Source organism: Ambystoma mexicanum, chromosome 7q (genome assembly GCF_040938575.1).
Source record: "Ambystoma mexicanum isolate Mex_15411 chromosome 7q, UKY_AmexF1_1, whole genome shotgun sequence".
Lineage (NCBI taxonomy): Eukaryota > Metazoa > Chordata > Amphibia > Caudata > Ambystomatidae > Ambystoma > Ambystoma mexicanum.
Genome location: NC_090941.1, coordinates 1,090,900,758 through 1,090,923,595, shown reverse-complemented (window position 1 = coordinate 1,090,923,595; position 22,838 = coordinate 1,090,900,758). Strand labels below are relative to the sequence as shown.

Here is a 22,838-nt window from a genome sequence, read left to right as displayed (position 1 = left end):
GTGCCCCAGGGCATGGTGGACTAGTGATGAAGATTAGCAACAAAGGTGCTGGTGGTTGAAAGGCAGTTTCAAGGCTGCCTGTGCAAAGAAGGTCTTCTGGTTTGTGGCAAGATAATAAAATGCTGAGCACACGTGGTGCGGCAGTGAATTAGTTTGAACACACAGCAAAGCGGTTTGAGATGGTTGAAAGCAGCTCTGCAGGGTCCGGTAAGTTCTAAGACATTGAATCAGGTTTGAATCACAGTTCAAAGTAGTTTGACTGGAGAACCCAGGATTCCTGGCTGGCTTGGTCCTCTGGTTGCTGTGAGTCCAATCCAGGGGTTCAAGAATATGTTTTAGTCATTGTTCTCAATCTCCCAAGCACTAGGGAAGCAGGTCCACAACTGCAGGTTTCCTACAACACGGTGAGGCCTTGGGTACATTTGTGGCTGGCAGAGAGGCAGGTCATCCCCAATGGTCCCTGGGGAAGGTTAGGGGATAGAGCTCGCCTCTGCCTTGGACACTCAGTCTTCACCTCACTGGTGGAGGACTTTGGAGAGATCAACTCTACCCACAGAGTTCCAGCAAAATCTTCTTGAAGGGGTGGGGTCCAAAAGATGATTCAAAGAAGTGGTGCGAGACACCTTCTTTTAAAGGTGAAAGTCCACAGGTGATTGGACTAGCGCTTTACTTTAATAATTTCTACTGTGTGCTAAATGACCCGGAGGCTTATGGGTGCAACACAGGCAACAAAAAAAGGACAACAAAGAATGGATCACAATAAAATAATGATCAGCTGGTCCACAGTTAGAAGTTAGCAAAATGGAAAGGTGATGGCTGGAAGGTTTTGAATAAATCATAACCATGGGCACAGCTCTGGGCAACCCTCCAGACCATCATTTTTCAGCCTGCCAAGCCATTACAGAAGGGAAAAAACCATATGCAAATCAGGCTTAGTCCTACCCCAAAAGGGGCAGTCCTGCCCGAACTGCTAGGTCACATCCCTTCTGCACAAGACCACAAGCATAGCCAAACATGGTTCAGCCTTGTTGGGCGTCAGCAGTGAGGAGTAGCTTGGGTCTCTACACCCGGCAGACTCGGGACCCATGTCTGGGCATACCCGTCCCACTCGGGGTGACTTTAGCAAAACGGAAAGGTGATGGCTTGAAGGTTTTGAATAAATCATAACCACAGGCACAGCTCTGGGCAACCCTCCAGACCATAATTCTTCAGCCAGCCAAGCCATTACAGACGGGAAAATACAATATGCAAATCATGCTTAGTCCTACCCCAAAAGGGTAGCTACTCCTAGCAGTTCTGCTGGACTACCACAAGCCTGATTTGCATATGGTCTTTCCCCTTTTGTAATGGCTTGGCAGGTGAAGAACGATGGTCTGGAGGGTTGCCCAGAACAATGCCAGAGGTTAAGATTTATTCTAAACCTTCCAGCCATCACCTCTTTTGTTTTGCTATTATCACCCCGAGTGGGACGGTTAGTCCCAGACGTGGGTTCCGTGCCTGCGGGGCCTAGAGACCCAAGCTACTCCTCACTGATGACGCCCAACAAGGCTGAAACATGTCTGGGGATGCTTGTGGTCTCGTGCAGAAGGGATGTGACCTAGCAGTTCGGGCTGGACTACCCCTTTGGGGGTGGGACCAAGCCTGATTTGCATATGGTCTTTCCCCTTTTGTAATGGCTTGGCAGGCAAAGAATGATGGCCTGGAGCGTTGCCCAGAGCAATGCCAGTGGTTAAGATTCATTCTAAACCTTCCAGCCATCACCTCTTTTGTGTTGCTATTGCCACCCCGAGTGGGACAGGTATGCCCAGACGTGGGTTCCGTGCCTGCTGGGCCAAGAGACCTAAGCTACTCCTCACTGATGACGCCCAACAAGGCTGAAACATGCCTGGGGATGCTTGTGGTCTCGTGGAGAAGGGATGTTACATAGCAGTTCGGGCTGGACTACCCCTTTGGGGGTGGGACCAAGCCTAATTTGCATATGGTCATTCCCCTTTTGTAATGGCTTGGCAGGCGAAGAACGATGGTCTGAAGGGTTGCCCAGAGCAATGCCAGAGGTTAAGATTTATTCTAAACCTTCCAGCCATCACCTCTTTTGTTCTGCCACAGTAGGAAGTCCCAGTGAGTCCTATCTAAATAACAGTTTCTTCCTAAATAGTCCTGTAGAGTGCTCCTCTCTCAAATCAGGAGGAATATCGTCCCAGGCTTTAAGGGCGGCAACAAAAAAGGCACCCTTACTGACCTGTGTGAGAGAACATCTGGGCTCCTTCAACTGATTGGTATTATTAGATCTGAGAGTTCTGGTGTTTGATTTGTTCATTCATACTTCCTAAAGATAACATGGACTCCCACCAAACAGATATTTGTGAGTAATTACCAGCAGGTGAACATCAATCCTAGCCTCAATTGGAAGCCAGTGTAATTCCTGTCTTACCTTAGTAACATGATCTTTCCGTCTGAGGCCAACTATGACCCTGGCAGCACTATTCTGTATAACCTGAAGTCTGGCACATTATGCCTTATGGATTCACGTTAAGAAACTTCTACAGTAGTCTATTTTGGATCCTGTAAGTGCTCTCGCTACTGTTTCATAGTTAGCCTTAGAAATGTAAGGGCATATTTGTGCTAGCAGCTTAATATAATATGCTGAGGCAGAAACCAACATATTCACTTGGGTATTCATGGTCATATGTTGATCTAAATGAACCCCCAAAGTTTTAACTCTCTTTTTTGTCACCAACTCGCATCCAGCCACCTCAAAGGTCCTGTAATCTGCTCCTAGCTTAGTGATTTTATTTGGAGTTCTTACGACCATCAGTTCAGTTATTTCTGTAATCAGAGCAAGGCCATTCTCAACCATCCATACCTGAATTAAACATTAAACCTCATTCACCCTTTTGACATCATCCTCATAGAAGTCAGATAACGGAATGACACACTGGGTGTAATTGGCATAGTTTGTAAAACGGATAGCTTTCTCCTCCAATAAGTTACAAAGGGAAACTGTACGAATATCATAGAGCGAGAGGCAAGCTCCTTGGGGCACTTCAAATTGCATCAATGCTGGTGCAGCATAGGCTGTTGTTTCGCTGCAAACCCCACACATTCTGTTAGTGAGAAAGGAACAGATCCACTCAGCGGCCCTATCTGAAAAAACAGCAACTTCTTTCAACCTGCTGATAAGTAGTGGATGGTCCACCAGGTCGAAAGCTGCAGATAAATCCAGTAACATGAGTAAAGCTGTTTGTCCTGTGTCCACAATATGTAAAAGTCCACAGGTGAATGGACTAAAGCTAGCATGCTTTAGAGTCCAATTGTTGCTCTAGAAATATGTGGACTTTTCCCTTCTGACATCACACCCAAAGTGTGCTATTTGTATTTGTATTTGTTTTATTTATAAAGCACAGCCAGGCCCAGGGGCATACGGGCGCGTAGGTTTAGATCTGGTTACATAAAACTGGGTTACAGTTACATTAGTATGCAGGAGGCAAAGGTTTCAAGGTTACGGTTACAGATAAATACAGACATTGGTGTTACAGGTACACACATACAAGTTGTCATTTTCATGTGGTAGGCAATGGAGGGTGCAAATAATAATATAGCATATAATATAATATATTATTTACATACATACATTAGGCAGGCAACACAATTATGATCTAGGAAGTTGGGCTGCCATTGTGTCAAGGTCATGATGCCAGCGCTTAGTGTTACGTTTGAATAGGTTGAATGAGGGTTCTGACCTGAGGAGAGCGGGGAGTGTGTTCCATAGCTTTGAGGCTTGTGCAGGGAAGCTAGCTCCTCCCGAGTTATGGAGTTTAAATCTCGGTATGGGCATGGTGTTAGCTTGAGCTGCTCTAAGAGGTCTTAATGATGTGTGTGGGGTAAGTTGGTTGGTGAGGTAGGATGGTGCAAGGTTGGCCCTGGCTTTGTGTGTAAGGGCAAGAGTTTTGAGGGATATTCTGGGCTCTACTGGGAGCCAATGGAGATTGCGTCTGGTCTCAGAGATGTGCGACTTCTTAGGGATGTTGAGGGCTGCCCTGATGCCATTATTTTGAATTACTTGTAGATTGTTAATATTTTTGTGGCTAGTGCCTAAATAGAGGGCATTACAATAGTCAACTTTGGACAAAACTAACGTTCTAGCAAGTGTAATGCAGTTAAGTGTGTAGATGAACGGCCTACATGTGGTGATAAGTTTACAGGTGTAGGCGGCTGATGATGCTACTGCATTCGTTTGTTTAGAGAAGGATAAGGTGGCATCCAGGTAGATACCAAGGGGTTTAGTGTTGTTTGAGACGGGAATAGTGTTACCATCTATAGTGAAAGATTTAAAAGCAGTATTTCGTTTTTTTAGTTTGGCATGAGTACCAAGGATAAGCAGCTCCGTTATTTCGTCATTGAGACATAGGGCCTCATTACACGGTAGGCAGTAAACCATGGCGCCATTAGCGCCGTGGTTCATGCCGGTAATTTACCGGTACCGCCTTGGAGGAAAGGGGAATTACCGCCCTATTCCAAGGTTAGGAAGGCGGTAATTCCTCCTTCCTCCATTGCCCTTCCCCATTCCCATTTTTGCCCCATAGGACATAATGGGAATGGGGAAGGTGCCAATTACGGTACCGCAAATTGCGGTACTGTAATTAGCACCCCGGCCCCTTTGCGGGTTTGTTTTTTAAGGCCTGCTAAAAGCAGGCGTTAATGTACCAACCCAAAAAGGGACCTCGTAGTAAGGCGGTAAGGGTTTACCGGTACCTGTAAAATACCGGTACCGGTAAACCCTTACCGCCTACCGTGTAATGAGGCCCAAAGTCAGTGATGAGCCATCCATGCTTGTATTACTGCGTATATTTCATTAAGGGTTATGCTGTCTGTTGCATAGTCACCAGATATGGGAATGAGTATCTGAGTGTTGTCCGCATAATTAGTATACGTGACACCCATATAGTCAAGGATATCGAAGAGGGGCTTCGTAAATACATTATAGAGTGTTGGAGACACACAGGAGCCTTGCGGGACCCCACAAGGTACCGGTGAAGGTTCAGCAGAATCAGTGGGAGAGAAGACCCTCATAGTTCTGTTTGCCAAGAAGGAGCTGATCCAAGCAGTGGCTGCGTCAGAGAAGTGTGCTGCAGATTTCAGATGGCGGAAGAGCGTTTGGTGGTTGACCAAATCAAAAGCTGCTGACAGATCAAGCAGTAAGAGGAGTGCAAGTTTACCATTGTCTTTTAAGATTTGGATCTGAGTAGTGAGGTCTATTAAGGCAGTTTACGTGCCATGTCTGGGTCGGAAGCAGGATTGCCTTAGTCCCAAAAGATTGTTCGATTCTAGATAAGCCTGTATTTGCAGGTAGGCTGCTCTATCTAGTATTTTTAGTTAAAAGGGTACAGTTGTTATCGGTCTATAGTTAGACGGGTTGGCAGGGTCAAGAGTTGGTTTTCTAAGTAGTGGAATGACCCAGGCGTCTTTTAAATTATCAGGCACTACTCCGGTTTTGAAGGAGGCATTGATAAGGTTAGTAATGAACAGTGCCAGGTCATGTGCTGCTGCTTTGATGATCGGGGCAGGGCAGGCGTCGCCTTGGCAGTTTGACGGTTTGAGTTTCCTAATGATGTTTTCTACTTCCCAAACTGAAAGGGGTGAGAAGCTGAATGGCTTACAAGTTGACTCAAAGGTGGGTGACTTGTTGGGGAGTTGTTTGTAATCAGGGTCAGAGAGTAACAAGCATTTATTTGCATTGATTTTCGATTGTAATCGAGCTATTTTATCTAATAGTGCCTTCTGGATGTTGCTGCACCATAGTGCATCTGTGACACATTTGTCAATAGGGGCAATAGGGGATTCTAATTCTTTTAGGATCTTGAACAGTTCTTTTGTGTTAGATTCTGCTTGCGTAATCCTTTTGTTGTAGGTGTCTTTTTTAGCGAGTAAAATGGCTTCTTTGTAGCTAGAGGATGCTAGGGTTAGCTCATTCTTGTTGGTATTTGTAGGGCATTTTTTCCAGTGTGCTTCTGCAGTTCTTTTAGTTTTGCGTAATTCTCTTAGATGCGGTGTGAACCATGTATTAAAGTGGCGTTGTGATTTAGATTTCCGCAATTTTAGTGGTGCAATGGTATTCAGCGCTTTAAGAATGGCCTGATTATAAATGTCCACTAAGACTGTAGGGTCAGAGGTGGCAGCGTTGTTGAGAAGGGGGAGTAATAGTGGAAGGAGTTTATCCAGTGTGATGTCTTTCTTGTTTCTCGTGGGGGTGGCAGGAGCGATGATAGGAGCCGGGTGAGGTGTATTGGCTTTGATGGAAAAGGTTATTTTATGATGATCCGACCAGATACAAGGATCATTAGATAGGAGATCAATAGAGCAGTAATATTAGTGAGCCAGTCCAATGTTCTGCCTTTGATATGTGTAGGCTCGTGAATAATGTGGGTGTGACCTAAGTATGATAGGGTGTTGGCTAGATCATGGGCTTTAGTATTCTTAGGGTCGTTAAAACCAAGATTAAAGTCCCTGAGTAGGATAGTTTGTGAGTTAGGTTTAGTGTCCGTGGATATAAGGGATACAATATCCTCTATGAATGTGGAAATAGGTCCTGGTAGTCGGTAGATGAGGTGCACTGTTGCTGTATGGTTAGGTGATAATGGAAGTTTGATGGACAAGGATTCAGCAGAGGGGATTTGGGCGTCCTGAATGACTCTAATGTCAAAGGTGTTTCTGGAGATGAGGGCGAGTCTGCCTCCCTTCGCCTGATTGGTGTTTCTATCACGTCTGATGATAGCATAGTCATTAGGTATAGCAAGGGCCAGAGATGGACCAGAGGCTGCATTTAGCCAGGTTTCCGTGACCGCGAGGAGATCGAGCTTTTCATGAGTTATGAAATCAGCGATGTCCAGAGCATGGGCGGGGAGGGACCTAGCATTCACCAAGGCTGCTTTGATGAATGTGTCTTTTGCAGGTTTTTTTTGTGGAGGTAGGGGTAGGTAATGCAAGGAGATGGGGTCTAGATTGCTATTTGAATCAGTGGCCAGATTAGCTAGGTTGTTATCTCTATGCAAGTGTTTGTTGCTCTTGTGTGCATGTGGTTGGGGGTTTTTATTACCCAATCAGGCTCTTAATCTCGAATTTCTAGTTAAAATGCTAGGGTGATGAGAGCAAGGTGAGGTAGGAGCGAGATTGTTCGTGATGTTTTTGCAAGATAAGGATGAGCTATTATATAGCTTCAAGTATGGGCGCTGTTTTAGTGGGGTAGTTCTGGAATTAAGTCTAAGGTTTCTATTAGTAATAGTACAAGGTTGATTAGGGGATGGTCTGGTAGCAAAGTGGTGTATCCAGAGTGCCGGATCATCCAGGTATGGGTTTGCAGGGGCCATAGTACTAATCCACAGGGTGTGGGTAGTAGCTACCTTAAGTGTGCTGGTATATGTGTATTGATTAGTATGTAGGAGAGGCTGACAAGTCCAATGTCTAGTGTAAGTGTACAATAGGTGGAGGAGAGTAGTTAGGCACCAATACATAGTGGAGGTAAGCGATGCCGGTGGGCAGTGATTAGGAACTCAGTGTATGTGGTACTATTGGAACTTGAAGATAAAATGCAGTGTCTACAGCTATGTTCACTGAAGTTCGTCTAGGTTGCCGCAGCGAATAAAGCCACAGCTTTAGTGCCCCAGTTAATCAATTTGGCTAGGTTGTAATAAGGTGATACCAAGTAGTTCAGAATAGAAGCACTTAGCCAGGAGTTACATGAAGGCAGCAGCTAGAGGAAGTAGAGGGGACAAGAAGGAGAGAGAGAGAGGTGGGGAGAAACAAGATGGTTGAACCTTCCCCCAACTGTACAGAGCTCTCCCTGTATTCACTGACCCTGCCCCTTCCCTCCTTAATAGGATCAGAGGCCCCATTGGTATAGAGCACCCTGGTGTGAAGCAACTCCTTTTGAATGGATGTGCTCCTTTGATTCCTAGCCCAGAGCAACTTCATGATGTGTGGCTGTCTCTGGAGGAGGGGGTTATTGACCTTCACAAAGAGATCAAAGAAGAGGCATGGCCATTCAGGTTTGCGCCCTGTCACTTGGCACGACCAGCATGTTCGGTCAGAACATGCATTACCTTTCACAGCTGAGCTGGCTCACAGTAGCTGACCTGTGTGATATCAAAGTTGATGTAACTGCAATGGGGAAGAAGGATAAATCAGGGGCAACGTGTTTGTCTTGGAAGCAAGACAATGCAGATCAACACAGGTTGGAATCCTGATCCCGTGCTTAGAAACCACTCACTGGTATTAAGCGTGTTATAAAAGAATAATTATAATAATAATAATAATGATCATGAGCAGGGATAGGCACCATGCCCTATGTCAGGCACAGCTTATATTTAGAGTTTATCCTGCCACCAGTATGGGCTACACATAATCATGATATTTTGGAACAGGTGTGCGTGCATGTCTTAAATCTCACCATTGTGCTGCAGTGATTTTGGCTATCACTTCAGCTGTCACGAGGGAAGGCACCTGTGACCTGAACCTGCTCTGAGACACTGTAGGGAACATGCTGTGATCAGGCTAATGATGCAGCAGTGCACAGGTGCACACTATGCTTTTGACATGGAGTGCATTGTGAGGGTGCAGAAGTAAGGCTCAGCCTCAACGGTGGCATGTTTTTGGGTAGAAACTTTTATTGAATGAAAAAGGGTCGGAAAATGCCTCTCTGTCCCTAAAACTAAGAGGGGTTTCCCTTCCTCTAAGAAAACTAAGGAAATTGTAAGAATGTCCAAATTATAAAGTCTGTCATTGTTGTGTCGCAAAAAACCTACTTTTGTCCTTAATACTAATAACCTAAACCAACTATGCAAGGATGATCTCTTCTCAAAGTAAAGTGTTCTGCGTAGATCCAAGCAACAGAAACGTTCCCAGTCTCTCGGGTAATCGCAAATGGCAGAAGTAAAGAAATGTTCAAACCTGTAGGACTACAAGGTAAGGGTTGTAGTCCTTTCCCCTAGTATCCTTTTTATAGTGTTTCTCTCCCTTTGGGGCCTCTCAGGCCTGTACTTGTTTATACAAATGTCAATAGGCAGTACACACGAATATGCTTCTTATGCTTCTCCTGTTTATCCCAACAACTTGGCACACTCCTTTTGTTTGCACAATGTATTCTTCACTTATTTTGGGTGCAGGTCCCAGACTCACAGTATTCCAATTGGCTTGGTTTCTTCCTTGCCAAGCAAGTGTCCTCTCATGGACTGTCCCTCTTCTGGGTGCGATTCCCAGACTTGCAATATAACTGCATAGTTCACTCTCCTGATAAGCAGTTGCCTTTTCATGAACTTCTTATTTGGGTGCGGGTCCCAGACTTGCAATATTCAAAGTGTCTTGGTATACTCTCCTGCCAAGCCTTCATCCTCTCAAAGATTGTCCCTCTTAGGTTGCAAGTCCAAGACTTGTAACATTCACAGTAGCTTGGTTTACTCTCCTGCCAGGCAACAGTCCTAACGTGGACTAGCTCTTTTTGAGTGTGTGTCCCAGACTCAAAATATTCAATTTCGCTTTGTTACAGTTTCTCATAAGGTTGTGGGTCTCAGACTCGCAATATTCGGTTTGGTTTTTGTTTCTGTTTCTCATATGGGTGCGTGTCCCAGACTCGCAATTCATTACCAGGGTCCCATACCCTCCTGATCCGACTTCTGCCTTCTCCTCCTTGCTCCCCTGGACCTCCAGCACCACTCGGGTAACCTGTGTACCTGTTTGCTTCTCTCTGGTAGGTACTGGGGTTTACTGAGCAGTTGCTGCATCTCTTGAGGCTCTGGTAGCATTTGGGGCTTTGTCATGGTCTGTAGCGGCTCTCCTGACGTCTGCTTCTCCCCGGTGGTGCGTCCCCTCTCATGGGCACTTTCTTGGTGCTCTGGATGCCTGGAGGTTTCACACAGCAACAAGCCGAGCAGTCCTTGCTTCTTGGACCCTGTTTGGCTTCTCGTCCTCCGCTCTTGTCTTCCCTCCTGCTGCCTTACATCCCTTTCGCTGCTGCATGGCTCACCGGATTCCTCCTTGGAGGATAGCTCTCTTGTTGCATCTCAGCAGTGGGAAGTTTAAAATCCTACGTTGAAAAGGGGAGTTGCTCTGTGCTAATCACATTCATTGAGAAGCTAGAGAACTCACTCTGCTTCTCCAGAGTGATCCTTGGACTCATAATCATCTTCTTAGTCATTGAGAAGCTAGAGTGCTCATTCTGTTCCTCCATAGTGATCCTTGGACTCCTGCTCATCTTCTTCTTCTCAGTACATGCCATAGAGTCAGATGTAACATACTTTGCATTGTATAAGGTTTCAGTCTCATGAAGTAGATTACATTCCCCAATGCTTGTGATAGAGCCATATGCCATATACCTTGCATTCTCTGGGGTTTTAACATTATCAAGTGTAGTAGGTGGACTAACCAGACAATAGTAGACACGGGCCCTATCCACAAGAGGGGAAGGCGGATTTAACAAGCAGCAGGAAGGTTTTAGGTATACTAACAAAGGGGAATACCACGCTGTCTGAGGATGGTCGTCCCCAATACGATAAGGGGGTTCCTCCCCGATGCGATCCTCCCCCGGTGCACCACCCCCAGGGGGACTATTGTACTGTGGACGCACCACCCTGGCCCCATGGGAGAAGGGACAACACCCACAGGTTCATCCCAGGATTCAAGGGAATTTGATCAGCAGATTACCCTTTCAGAGATGGAATTACCTGCATCCTTTTACTAAATTAATATAAACAAGGCCAGGGTTTCTACATCCTTGCCAAATGGCAATCCGTCACACCACTCGTCTAGCCATTTATGCACACACTCCCTCTAACTGAAGGTAGAGAGAAATCTTGTTAAATAAACAACTCCCAGTGAGGTCATTCCTCCACAACCAATCTTCTCCCTTATAGCACACATTTTCATACTCACCACTTTGCTGATCAGACTGTCCCGGTTGTGCAGAAGCCCCCAGTTGGCGATACCAATAGCGATGATGTCGCTGTCCATCTGGCTGCTGGTCATGCTGAAATCTCTGACAGCTTCGCCAACATGTTTTGTCACGCCGGAGTGAGTGCCACCTGTTATGATCCAGGCTCCTTTAGAGACCAGATCAAGAGATGGAAGTCTTTGATTGATTGTTATTCCATTAACACATTATATCCGCTTTCCTAATAGATATATTTGCTCATTCAGAACAGTTCAATTCATGACTGTCTAACCAGAGAAACAGAGTGCCTGTAATTATCGATTGGGTACATTTCCCACAAACAATGGTGCACAGTAGAGATCCTAAATGCTTTGAGATGTCTGTATGTTCTAGTAACCTTGAGTCCTAACAATATGCTAGATTGGTTTAAGCAATGAGCTTACGTGTAACTTTGGATGGGCAGCGCACAAGGCTGGAAATCTACATCTGCTGAGCAGCACTCAAGTACCCAATGCCTTTATACGGTGCAGCATGTACGACTTGTTTGTTCTGTATGGATATCCCTTGAAAGTCTAAAGACCATCTTCTCTTTCACTGCAGTAAATTGACTCTAGCAGTTCCAGAAGGCCTCCACAAGGTGCTCCACGGCAGACTTAATGTTTCCGAGGCTATGTCCAAGGAAGACTGTGGACATAGAGTTCTGAAAAAATGTGCCCAATGTTTGAGACAGATCTTTGACTTTCACACATACCAGTGCTGAGGAAGTCTGGCATGGACAAATCCAAGACCAAAAGTCACAGGGTCGTTGTTGAAACTCAGAAAGGTTTTTGTTTCCCAACTGGACATGTCCTCTAGCATCAACTAGATTTTCTAGAGAGACCACGAACCCACAATTAGAAATGTGAATTTACATGAAAAGCAAACATTGGTAAAAGAATTAGAACAACTTTTGTGGACCAATTCCAGCTTTCTGGAAACTTTGTTCACCATAATTGCATTGTAATCATACATTATATGTGTCCACACAGTAGATTCACATGTCTGAGCCCCACCTGCTACAGTATGCATTTCTCTGTTAAGCGCGTGGCTACTACATGGAGCAACCTCTGCCTGTCCATTGATTTCTCATACAAGCGTTGATAAGAGAACTCGCTCGCACAATTTGAAATCTCATACGAGAACACATCTTGTTTAAAACCCTGGCCATCACACATACATTTCTCTCCAATGTGGCCCCCATCTACCTGTCTGAAAAGTTCAATAAAGCCCATTCGACAAGACCCACCCGGTCCTCTATCTCTCAACAGCTGGTCACACCTAGATTTATATGATGCAGAGCTAGAGGCTTGAGCTTCCCCGTCATCGCTAGCTTGTTTTGGAACTCACTACCTCTGACATTGAGATCAAAAAGTCTTGTTGGACCTTACACAGGCAGCTTAAGACACTGCTCTTCTCTCAAAGCATGACCCTTGACTGAGCCAACCCACCTGACATTACTACTCTGTGCTTGACACAATCCTGATCCTCGCAACCAGTGCCTTGATGCTCTTGGGTTTAGTGTGCTTCTACAAAGGTATGAATAAAGAAATACATTAATATGAATAGGGAGAATAAAGGGCCATTTCACTGCCTATTTTGCTTGACGTGAAAGATGCTTTCTTTTTATAACCGCTGCCCCCAGGAAATTGCAGAGTGTAGGGGGCCTCTTGAGATTTTCTATAGCACAGTCCACGAGCAAAGGCTCAGAGGAATCTCCTGGTTTATGACTGTACAACATGAAGGAGAGGCAGAACTGCAACGCTTTGCACACAAGGCTAAACAGATATGTTACAGTTTTCCGAAGATGCAGATTTTGAAGAATAGGTTTTGTGCTACACTTTCCACTGCGTGCTATAAATACAAAATACAGGCAAATTGGGTCAACGTCTTTGAACAAAGGCAAACCAAACTGTAGGAATGTAAATAATCTGATACATAGCCATAACATGTTTTAAATTGTATGGTGCATTTGGTGTGTCACAATGTTAGACTATACATGCGTGGTGTCTGTGTGTCAGGGGTGGGGGGTGGGAGGCTGATGGGCTGGGAGGCTGATGGGCTATCTGTCTCTCCTATGCAAGCTCTCCATAAAGCTACCCAGGACTTCAGGTAGCCAAATGGCTGCCCAAAGCCCTATGCTCCGGTTATAGAACCTTGCAACAGATAACTACAAGTCACTAGTTCAAGCCTTGGTGTGACAAAACGCCCACTGCAGGAGTACCGACATGAGCATTGGTTTCTGAACTCAAACTCAGGCCCACACAACTACTAAAGCAGCAGTGATCTCAGTCAAAACGTTGAAACAGGCAAAACAGGAATAGTAGGCCTCCTTTGCCTTTTTAGTGTAACATGGACCGAGGGTACACTATACTTCTTGTTGTTACGGCTGGAACGCTTCAATGTGATATAGTGACGTTCCATATTCACGGTTTGAAAATCACAGCTTGTCCATAATTGTTGGCACACTAGGGGTATATATTGGAAGCATTAGGTTCCCTCATTATTAAGAGGGCAGTTTTTGAATATTGCCATAGCCTGGAAGAAGGCAGTTGGGTCGAAACACGTGTCGGCTAAACTCATCCTGGCATTTTGTTTTCGAAGCATATTAAATTCATTGCTTTTTCGCAATGTGGCTGTGTAACTCTTTGTATGTACATGGTGTGAGCCAGGAAGTAAGCATCCTAAATAGGAAAAGTACTGTTGTTCCCAAACAAAAGAAAAGTATCATAGTTCTATAAATGTAGGACTTTAATTACGCTAAAAGGACAAACCATTAAAAACACTAGCAAGCCACCCCTGTAAGGAAATACACAGATGTTTAGTAAAAAGGAGACCTCAGATTAGTGAAGAACGTGGTATGCAGGCAAATAGTCTTTCTAGCAAGTTCAATTTCAAGAATCTGCCTCATAAGATATAAAGTGGGGCCTGAAATGTTGCTAGGACCCGCAGAACATGGACGGGGGAGAAGAACCACTGTTTTATACCTTCAATCTTCTTTCATGGGCTCGTTGGGTCGAGCTGGCTTCTAGGTGCTTTACAGTGAGTCAAGTCAGGCTTGAGTCGGTCAAGTTGGTTCAACGGGCCACAGCAACACAGTGCAATAAACAAACTGTGAAAACTCTACACTTAAAGAATCTTGGGGCATGTCTCAAAGTGCCGATCAGCGCAGTTCAAAGGGTCAAGAGTGGCTTGATGATTGAATGCAGTGATTCAACTTCATCAGCAAGCAGGCTTGACTGGGGTCAACATAGAATCAGGGGTCAGTAGCGGAATGGCTCAAAATTTGAAGGAGCGCAGATAAATGGGAGTGATGTTGAATCAGGGTCTCGGAAATGCTCAAGCTCTTCAAAAGTATCTCTCGTGGGTCCTAGCAGTGGCTCGAAGGGTCCCCAAGGCTTTCAGAAGTTCAAAGATGCAGGGAGAGCTAGAGGCAGGTTCCATTTCATTATGTGGTGCTTTAAGGCCTTGTCCAGGGTCTCTGGGGAAAGGATAAGGCCTTTTTATGCCCTGCCCGTTCAGGAAGAATGTCAGTTGTAACTAGCAGTTTTGCTCCTTTAGCAGGCACAGTCCTGGGTACCAGTGTCCAAATAGCAGGCATCCCTTTTCCAAAACCGAGTCACTTGAAATGTTCCCTGGAAGTGGGTAATGAGACAGCCTTTTTCCTTCCTTGGACATCCTTATCTGCACTCCAGTGGCTGGGAACTTTGGGCGGTCTTTACCCTAACAAGATTCCAGTAAAACCCTCTTCAATTGGGTTCTTTCAAGATTGGGTTCTTTCAAGATAATTAAAGATAATTCAAAGAATGTTCAGTCATGGGTAGCATCTCACCCCTTTATTTTGTAATTTTACCACAGCTAATTGGTCCATTCCAAGCATTCTATAAGGGGCCAATTCTTGCTGCTGTAACAAGGGGTTTGTCTTCTGATGTTAGCCCCAGAGTACTTTCTTTGCAGGATGTTAGGAGGGATCAGTGTTGCCTGAGCATTTTCAAGATGGCAAACCCATCTGCTGGCCCTATACTTTTCCCTCTCCTGTCTGCCTGAGATCGAACGTTTTCCAGAGATTATCCATCAATTATGTCTTCTACATTGTGTTGTAGAGATCCCTCTTAAGCTAACATGCCTCACCCAACCCACTAGGGGTTTGTCCTGTTGTCCTAGGAAGGTGTCAGGACTTCCCAGCAGAAAACAAGTGGTACGCAGGACTGGTTCAGCATATTTTGTGGGGAAACCCCTCTACCTCAGACAACAATATGCAAAGACTCTGCGATCTGCAGGATTCATGCAACACCAGTTTGAAAATAAAATAACATCAGATGAATTTTGACAGGTATAATAGTATATCCCCATAGGCCACTATACAAAACTATATATAATTTTAAAATTACATTTTACCAAAGTCCTGCCACCAGGCCATCGGGATACCAAGTCGCATATAGTTTCAATCATGGGTGCCCACTGTTAAAGGCAGACTGTAACTGTTGGAATTCATTTTGTTCCAGCAGGCTATTTCTGGAAGGCACATTTTACTCTGGTGGTGCTGTGTCACCAAATCGCACTGCTCTGTCAGTTGACAGAGCCCAGCAAGAGTACACATCTGTACTAAATTTGTTTAGTATGGAGCATTAGAATGTGAGGCCTAGAGGCCACGGCCAGGTGACGGACCATGAATATGTGGTCCCTATTTGCACTGTCATACACAGCCCTTTTGGCCCCCATTAACCTGCTGTGAGGAGTCAGGAAAAAGAGCCGGACACAAGGTAGATATATTTCCAAGCATAGCCATTTATTAATATAGGTTGGGAAACTGCCTACCTGTCCCTATTGAAAGAGGAATTTCCCTACCTAAAAAGCAAAACTATAAGGATCAGTCAGCATCAGAAAGTCAGAAAAGCCATCTTTGTGGCCAAAACGTTCTATGTTGACCCTCACACTAATAAACTAACGAAAGGGTGCAAGGAAATGTCTTTGTTTCCTGATGTTAGCAAAAAGTGTTCAAAACTAAAATGTAATAATGCCTCCAACAGAAATGTTCTTTGAAGTAGAAACCCTTGTATTTAGAGGGTAAGCCCCTTCCCCTGGTTTCTTAAATAAGATAGCAAAAGTGCCACTTTCATAGACAGTTCATTTGTTTCTTTACTTGACTCACAAAGTTCTTGTTTCAATCACAGGTTTTGCAACAGTCTTTCTGTAAACTTGCCTTTAACTCTGTAATAGTTCTGCAGATTACCTGGTGCACTCCCCTGCTGGAAGTTGTCATTCAATCTCAACCACCTGGTATACTCCCCTCCCAGGATGTCTGCTATAGCTCCTTTAATTAATGTCAATTACCTGGTATACTCGCCTGCCAGGAATCTTTACATAGCTTCAATTACTTGGTGTACTTGCCTACAAGAACTTCTCTTAATTGATTCACAGTTCCTTTGTTGTTCAGAAATAGTATATCATGTAAGGTACTTTGTATACTTGGCCATGATAGCACTTGCACAACTTTCTCCCCCAAACTAGCATCTCGTGCACCTGTATTGGTTTGGGGCTTCTCTTGGTACTGTGTCTTGTCTGCATACAAACATTCTTCTTATTGAGTGTTACGTTAATATTTTGACTGCTTTCACTTATTCTTCTTATGCTCTTTTCATTGTTAACAATCTCATAGTTATCAAATATGGGCTGGCATGCTTGTCGGAACGCCCACGGGGTCCCCTGCTGCTTTGGGTATACTCACCAACCTCTTCCAGCGTCTTTGACTCTGGCCGCGCTTTTGTGGAACATCTGCTTCCTTTGCTTTCTACCCTGGAGTCAACAGAGGTCTCTCAAGCATTTCCTGCAGCTACGCAGTCAGACGCTGGCTTCCCTTCTCAGTTGGAATTTTCAAACTCTGCTTTCACAAGCGGCCTGACACACACAAGCTTCTGTGCGGCTCCTCGCATCGCCACAGCTTTTACTGCTCATTTGTGGCATCCCTCCTTCTGTCCTGGTAACCTTTTCTGAGTGACTGGTTTCTTCTATGGGTTTGTTAATAAGAGCGGCCTGTGTTTCAGGCTTGAACACAGAGTTGCATAGGCAAGCGTGCCACTTGAGTAGTGTGCCCTGGGCCAGGGACCTGCCTGCTGTCTCCACAGTGCTCAGAGTGTTTTTAATTATATTTTGATTTACCTGCCTGCCCTCGGCTACGATTGTGAGTAGTCTGGATCTAGCGGGTTCAGGAACCTCCTGGAGACCTTTTTGTACAAGGTTCCATTGTGCGTCTGCATAACTGGCAAGCAACATAGTGTTGTGTGCTATGCGTGTTGTGAACGCAGCTGCCAAGGTAACACTTTTACCTAAGGCGTACAACCTTTTAGATTCCTTATCCGGAGTTGCCTCCCCCGTAGCAAGGAGTACCCCTGCCCATTTCCGGGTGGTAGTGACTACCAAGGAGTCGGGGGTGGCGTGGCCTTTAATATATTGAGGTCAGTAGGAGATGGCCGAAATAGTTTCTCCACTCTTGGATTCACTGCCCGAGTCTGTCCTGGCGTGACCAGGGAGTGGGCCAACCTTCTTTTAATAGAGTTCAGGATAGGAATGGCTTGGCTTGAGGGGGGGTTTCTCTTTGAGAATGTCCTCCACGAAATCTTGTTCGGGTGCCCCCTCCTGGCTGGTGATCTTAAAGTGCTCTGCTGCCTTCCTCAAGATGGCATTGAAAGCCATTTGATCGTTCACAGGCGACGCCTGGCGGGCCTGAGTGGAAGGAGGGGAATCCAGGCATAAGACATCAGTGTTCTAATCCTACGGAGGGAGCGCCCATGGCTCCATCTCCACTTGCTGGGTCTCCTCCCAGTTGCCCATGGCATCTGTCTGGTCATCAGTGTAGTCTTGCAGGAAGGAAGGGTCTTCTTCCTCATCATAGATGTCTTCGTAAGTGTCCATCTGGACCACATCTTCATGGTGGACAGAAGCAAAAGGGTCTTGAGAGTCAAGATATTCAGGGAAACGTGAAGCTGACACCAAAAGAGGGTCTTCATGAGATCTCTTAGGGGAAGGATGCTCTGAACGCGAGACCATCCTTTCTAGGCGGTCCATGCATCCTTCGAACTTTTCCCTGGTTCTGTCATGATCTCTGCTTCCAAAAGGTCAGGGTTTTCCCAACTCCCTTGGAAGCAGATCCATAACCCAGGTTCCGAGTGCCAACCAGTCCCAATTGGGACCTTTTGGACCCAGTCCTGGCGCCAGTGGCACCAGGCTCATAAATATGCCCAGTCCCAGCGCTGGAAGCGCCGGGCTCATAATGCTTGGGTGGACTTACCTTCAGCAGACCATGCTGCTTACTTGCCTGCCAGTTGAGCCTCTGATCCTCTTCTGTTTGGAACTACTTTTCCTGTTGGGTGGGGCTGGAGCCACTCCCTAGATTCAGAACACTGGAACTCTTCTGGAAGGCAGGAACTCTTTTCTTACCAGGAACTCTTTTCTTACTTGGGCGTGGCTGTGGAAGGAGACACCTAAGCACTACAGGAGGCTATTTAAACCACACCCGGTGGATGAATCTTGCTTTGCGTTATTCTGCAACCTCTGCAGCAGAACGCTCATCGTGTCTTCTGCATCCGGTCCTGGGCCTAAGGAAAAAGGCTTACCATCCTGAATCCAGTCTTCAGCAACACCTATAAAGACAAGAAAGAACAGGTTAGCATTCCGGCATCTGAAAGGCAAAGGCTTACCTACTCTTTGTGCGCTCCGGAGGTCTTCACACTGCATTCCGGCATCTGAAAGACAAAAGCTTACCAACTCTTCGTGCGCTCCGGAGGTCTTCGGCGCTGCATCCCGCATCTGAAAGACAAAACAAGGTGCGTTTAAAGACATTGGGGAACTTTAATACTCACGTGCCATTACTCCTTTCCACATCTAATCCAGTGGGTATTCCGGCACCCTGCAGCCGCTCCGAACTCGTACCTGCAAAATAAAAAGACAGTTAGAGCGCATAGTGAAGCAGGCAACAAGCGCTTACTTACGTGCTTCCAGGCGCTTCTATTCATCACACGGGCTCCATCTTCAACTCACTTCAGCCCGTCATCCGCCATCGCCGGAACCCTGCAAAACAAGAGACATCATTACTAAAGACTTTAAAGACATTTGAATGACTCGAAACTTACCGTTCGTGCAGTAAACGACGGACAGCAGTCCTCTGAAGTCAAGAGGCCTGCGCTACCTATCCAGTGAAGAAACTGGTTACAGCACCCTGCCCTGAGGCAGATGGAGAGCTCGGCATTCACTTACCTAAGACATCTTACTCTACACGTCAGGCATACAGTGCACAGAGGTCCAGCCCAAAGAGCCAACCGGGTGCTACACATCACCTTTGAAGATACGGTAGTCGCCCAGTCAAGACCGGCGCCTCTGCGAGAATCAGGTGAGCGTTACAGAACGCAAAGCCTACCGCAAAACTCTCGCCCAGGCGCTATGGAAACCTCGGATACTGACCCCCTAGCCCGGTTACTTGGGGAACTAAGGGCAGAAGTGCATGCAGCTCGTCAGGAAACGAATGCTCTAAGAAGGGAACTAATTATTTCCAAGGAGAGAACAGACAATCTTGCTAGACAAGTGCTACAGTCACAAGCCGGACAGACCCCGTTACCCGTATCAGGGGCAAATCTTCCTTCAACATCCTCTATGAATCCAGTGCAGATCAACCTACCTGGGAATGTACCTCTGGCTCCGCCCGAACGATTTTCTGGTGACCCAAAGAGGTTTGCAGTATTTATCAATCAGTGCCGGTTGCACTTCTTATGCCGGCCAGCAGCCTTTCCAACTGATCAAGCAAAAGTAGCTTTTGTACTTTCATACCTTAGTGGCAATGCGGCAGACTGGTCGATCCCTCTAGTTAATCAAGATGATCCGGTTCTCCATGATTTTCAAGCCTTTCAGCTTAGTATGAAAAAACTGTTCGCAAGACATTCACAGGGGCAGGCCTTGGACAATGAGCTTCTTTCGTTGCGACAAGGTAATCAAGACCTTTTGGCTTATATTGCATCTTTCAATAGACTAATAGTGGAAACTCAATGGCCTGAGGACAAAAGGATTACGCTGTTTTATAGAGGTCTATGTGGAGAGCTCAAAGACGTTTTAGCCCAAGTAGTGAATCCCCCACAAGACTGTTCGGATTATATAGACTTGGTCGTTCAAATAGATCACAGGCTGCAGAACAGGAAGGCCGATCGTTCCAAGTTTGGTGCTCGAGTATTTTCCAAACCGCCAACTCCTTCCAAAGGAGTAGACTCCGGGGAACCCATGCAAATAGGGGGTCTGAAAGGTCCTCTAACACAAAGGGAGCGGGAAAGGAGGAAACAGTTGCAATTATGCCTATATTGCGGAAACTCAGGGCACTTTCTTCGAGACTGTCCGGTGAAACCTGCCAAGAAGGCAGTAGGAGCTGCAGTTACCAAAGTTACAAACTCTGAGCAGGGAAACGACCTCGCCCGACAAGAATAGAGGTCCTCTTGCCGAGCGTGAAAACCAGTTCCGTGACCTCGCATTTCGTGATACCTATGGTCCTCATTAGCCCTGATAATCCGGATCGATTACATGCAATTGAAGCTTACGTCGACAGCGGTGCCATCGGCAATTATGTGGATCATGAAATGGTTTTGAGGATGAATCTACCTCTTTGTCCCAAGGCTGTAAAGGACGTCATTACTACAGTGGATGGTACGGAGATAGCCTCCGGGCCAGTAACGCATACCACTCAAGAGGTGACGCTAGTAAGTCAAGATGGACACCATGAGAAGATCGTGTTCGATGTGATCAAGGCCCCTCAGTTTCAGATTATTCTAGGAATAGCTTGGTTAGAGAAACACAATCCTCAGATCGATTGGCGAGCAAGAACGGTCCAGTTTCCAGAATGTGTCTCTACTTGTCACCCTCCACCTGGTGTTGCACTGGCCGCAATTTCTTCAGAGACTCCCCAGTTACCTCCCGAATACCTAGAATACCAAGATGTTTTCCGGAAGGATCAGGCTAACTCTCTACCTCCTCATAGGTCTTATGACTGCCAGATAGACCTGATACCTGGATCTACTCCTCCTTGTAGTAGAATTTATGCCCTCACCGAGCCTGAGAACCTTCACCTTCGACAATACCTGGATCAATACCTGGCAAATGGGTTTATTCGTCCTTCCAAGTCCCCTGCTTCTTCAGCTTTGTTCTTCGTTCCAAAAAAAGAAGGAGACCTTAGAACTTGTATCGATTATCGCTCCCTGAACCAGATCACCGTTAAGAATAGATATCCGTTACCTTTGATCCCTGAACTCCTGGACCAAGTCAGAAAAGCATGCATATATACAAAGCTGGATCTTAGAGGAGCTTACCACTTGGTACGAGTAAAAGAGGGCGATGAATGGAAGACGGCCTTCCGCACCAAGTATGGGCTATTTGAATATCAGGTCATGCCCTTCGGACTTTGCAATGCCCCGGCCGCCTTTCAATATTTTATGAACGATGTCCTCAGAGAGCTCATAGATGTATGTGTTGTTGTTTACATTGACGACATCCTCGTTTATTCTTCATCGGAATCTGAACATCGGAAACATGTGAAAATGGTCCTCGAAAGATTGCGTCAACACAAACTTTTCGCTAAGTTGGAAAAATGTGTTTTCAACGTGACTGAAGTTGAATTCTTGGGATTCATATTATCACCTGGCGGAGTGCGTATGGATTCAAAGAAGGTCGATGCAGTTCTCAAATGGCCATCACCATCCTCCGTAAAAGGTGTGCAAAGCATGTTAGGCTTCGCTAACTTTTACCGCAGGTTTATCCCCGAATTCTCTCGAATAGTCCAGCCCATCACTGCCTTGTTAAAGAAAAACAAACGTTTTGAATGGTCTACCGAGGCGGAACAAGCTTTCCAGGATTTGAAGACTAAATTTATCTCTGCACCAATCTTAAAACACCCTCGCCCCGAACTCCCCTACATCGTGGAAACTGATGCTTCAAGCCTTGCCATGGGGGCAGTTCTATCACAAAAGGACCCGGTAACCAATCAGTTGCATCCCATGGCATTTTGGTCCCGCAAATTCTCGCCTCCTGAAATCAATTACACGATTACTGACAAGGAACTTCTGGCTATCAAGTCTGCCTTTAAGGCTTGGCGGCATTATCTGCTGGGGGCCCGACACACCGTTACTGTGATTACGGATCACCGAAACCTGCAATATTTGAAGACCGCAAAAGCCCAATCCTCTAGACAACTCCGTTGGGCATTATTCTTTGCCGAGTTTGACTTCATAATTACCTATCGACCTGGTACAAAGAACGGTAAAGCCGATGCCCTTTCTCGGATGGGAGTGGAAGAACACTTGGTCAACCCTAAACCTGTACCAATCATTCCCGAACAAAGAATTCTGGGTGTAATCGCCACAGAATCCATAGAGGAAGTTAAGGATAAAGCCAGGCAACTTGTAACTCCAGCAGACATACAGAATTGGCATCTGCAGGGAAAGGACTTTGCAGTAAAGGACAACTTATTGTATTTCCAAGAACGATTATACCTACCCAGCACAGATTTACAGAAAAAAGTAATCTCTTGTTATCACGACTCTTTAATGGAAGGTCATCCCGGTATAGCCAAGACCTCAGAAAAGATCAAGCGCTACTTCTGGTGGCCGTCTTGGAAAAAAGATATCAGAGACTTTATAATGTCCTGTGGAGTATGCGCCCAAAACAAGAGTCAAAAGGAAAGACCAGCAGGCCTCTTACGCCCTATTGACATCCCACCTCGCCCTTGGCATACGCTTTCTATGGACTTCATCACCGATCTACCTCCATGCTCCGGATACAATACGATTCTAGTAATCGTGGACTTATTCTCCAAGATGGCGCATTTCATTCCGCTCAAAGGCTTGCCAACAGCAGC

General features: G+C 45.8%; 1 protein-coding gene across 1 annotated transcript in view; it reads right to left on the bottom strand.

Annotated features, from left to right (window-relative positions):
- Window positions 1-22,838, bottom strand: part of LOC138528195 (transient receptor potential cation channel subfamily M member 2-like) — a 679,103-nt gene that overhangs the window by 516,253 nt on the left and 140,012 nt on the right. The window contains exon 5 of the mRNA XM_069639648.1: window positions 10,921-11,087. Coding sequence (XP_069495749.1) covers window positions 10,921-11,087 — 167 coding nt within the window. The remainder of the gene's footprint in view (window positions 1-10,920; window positions 11,088-22,838) is intronic.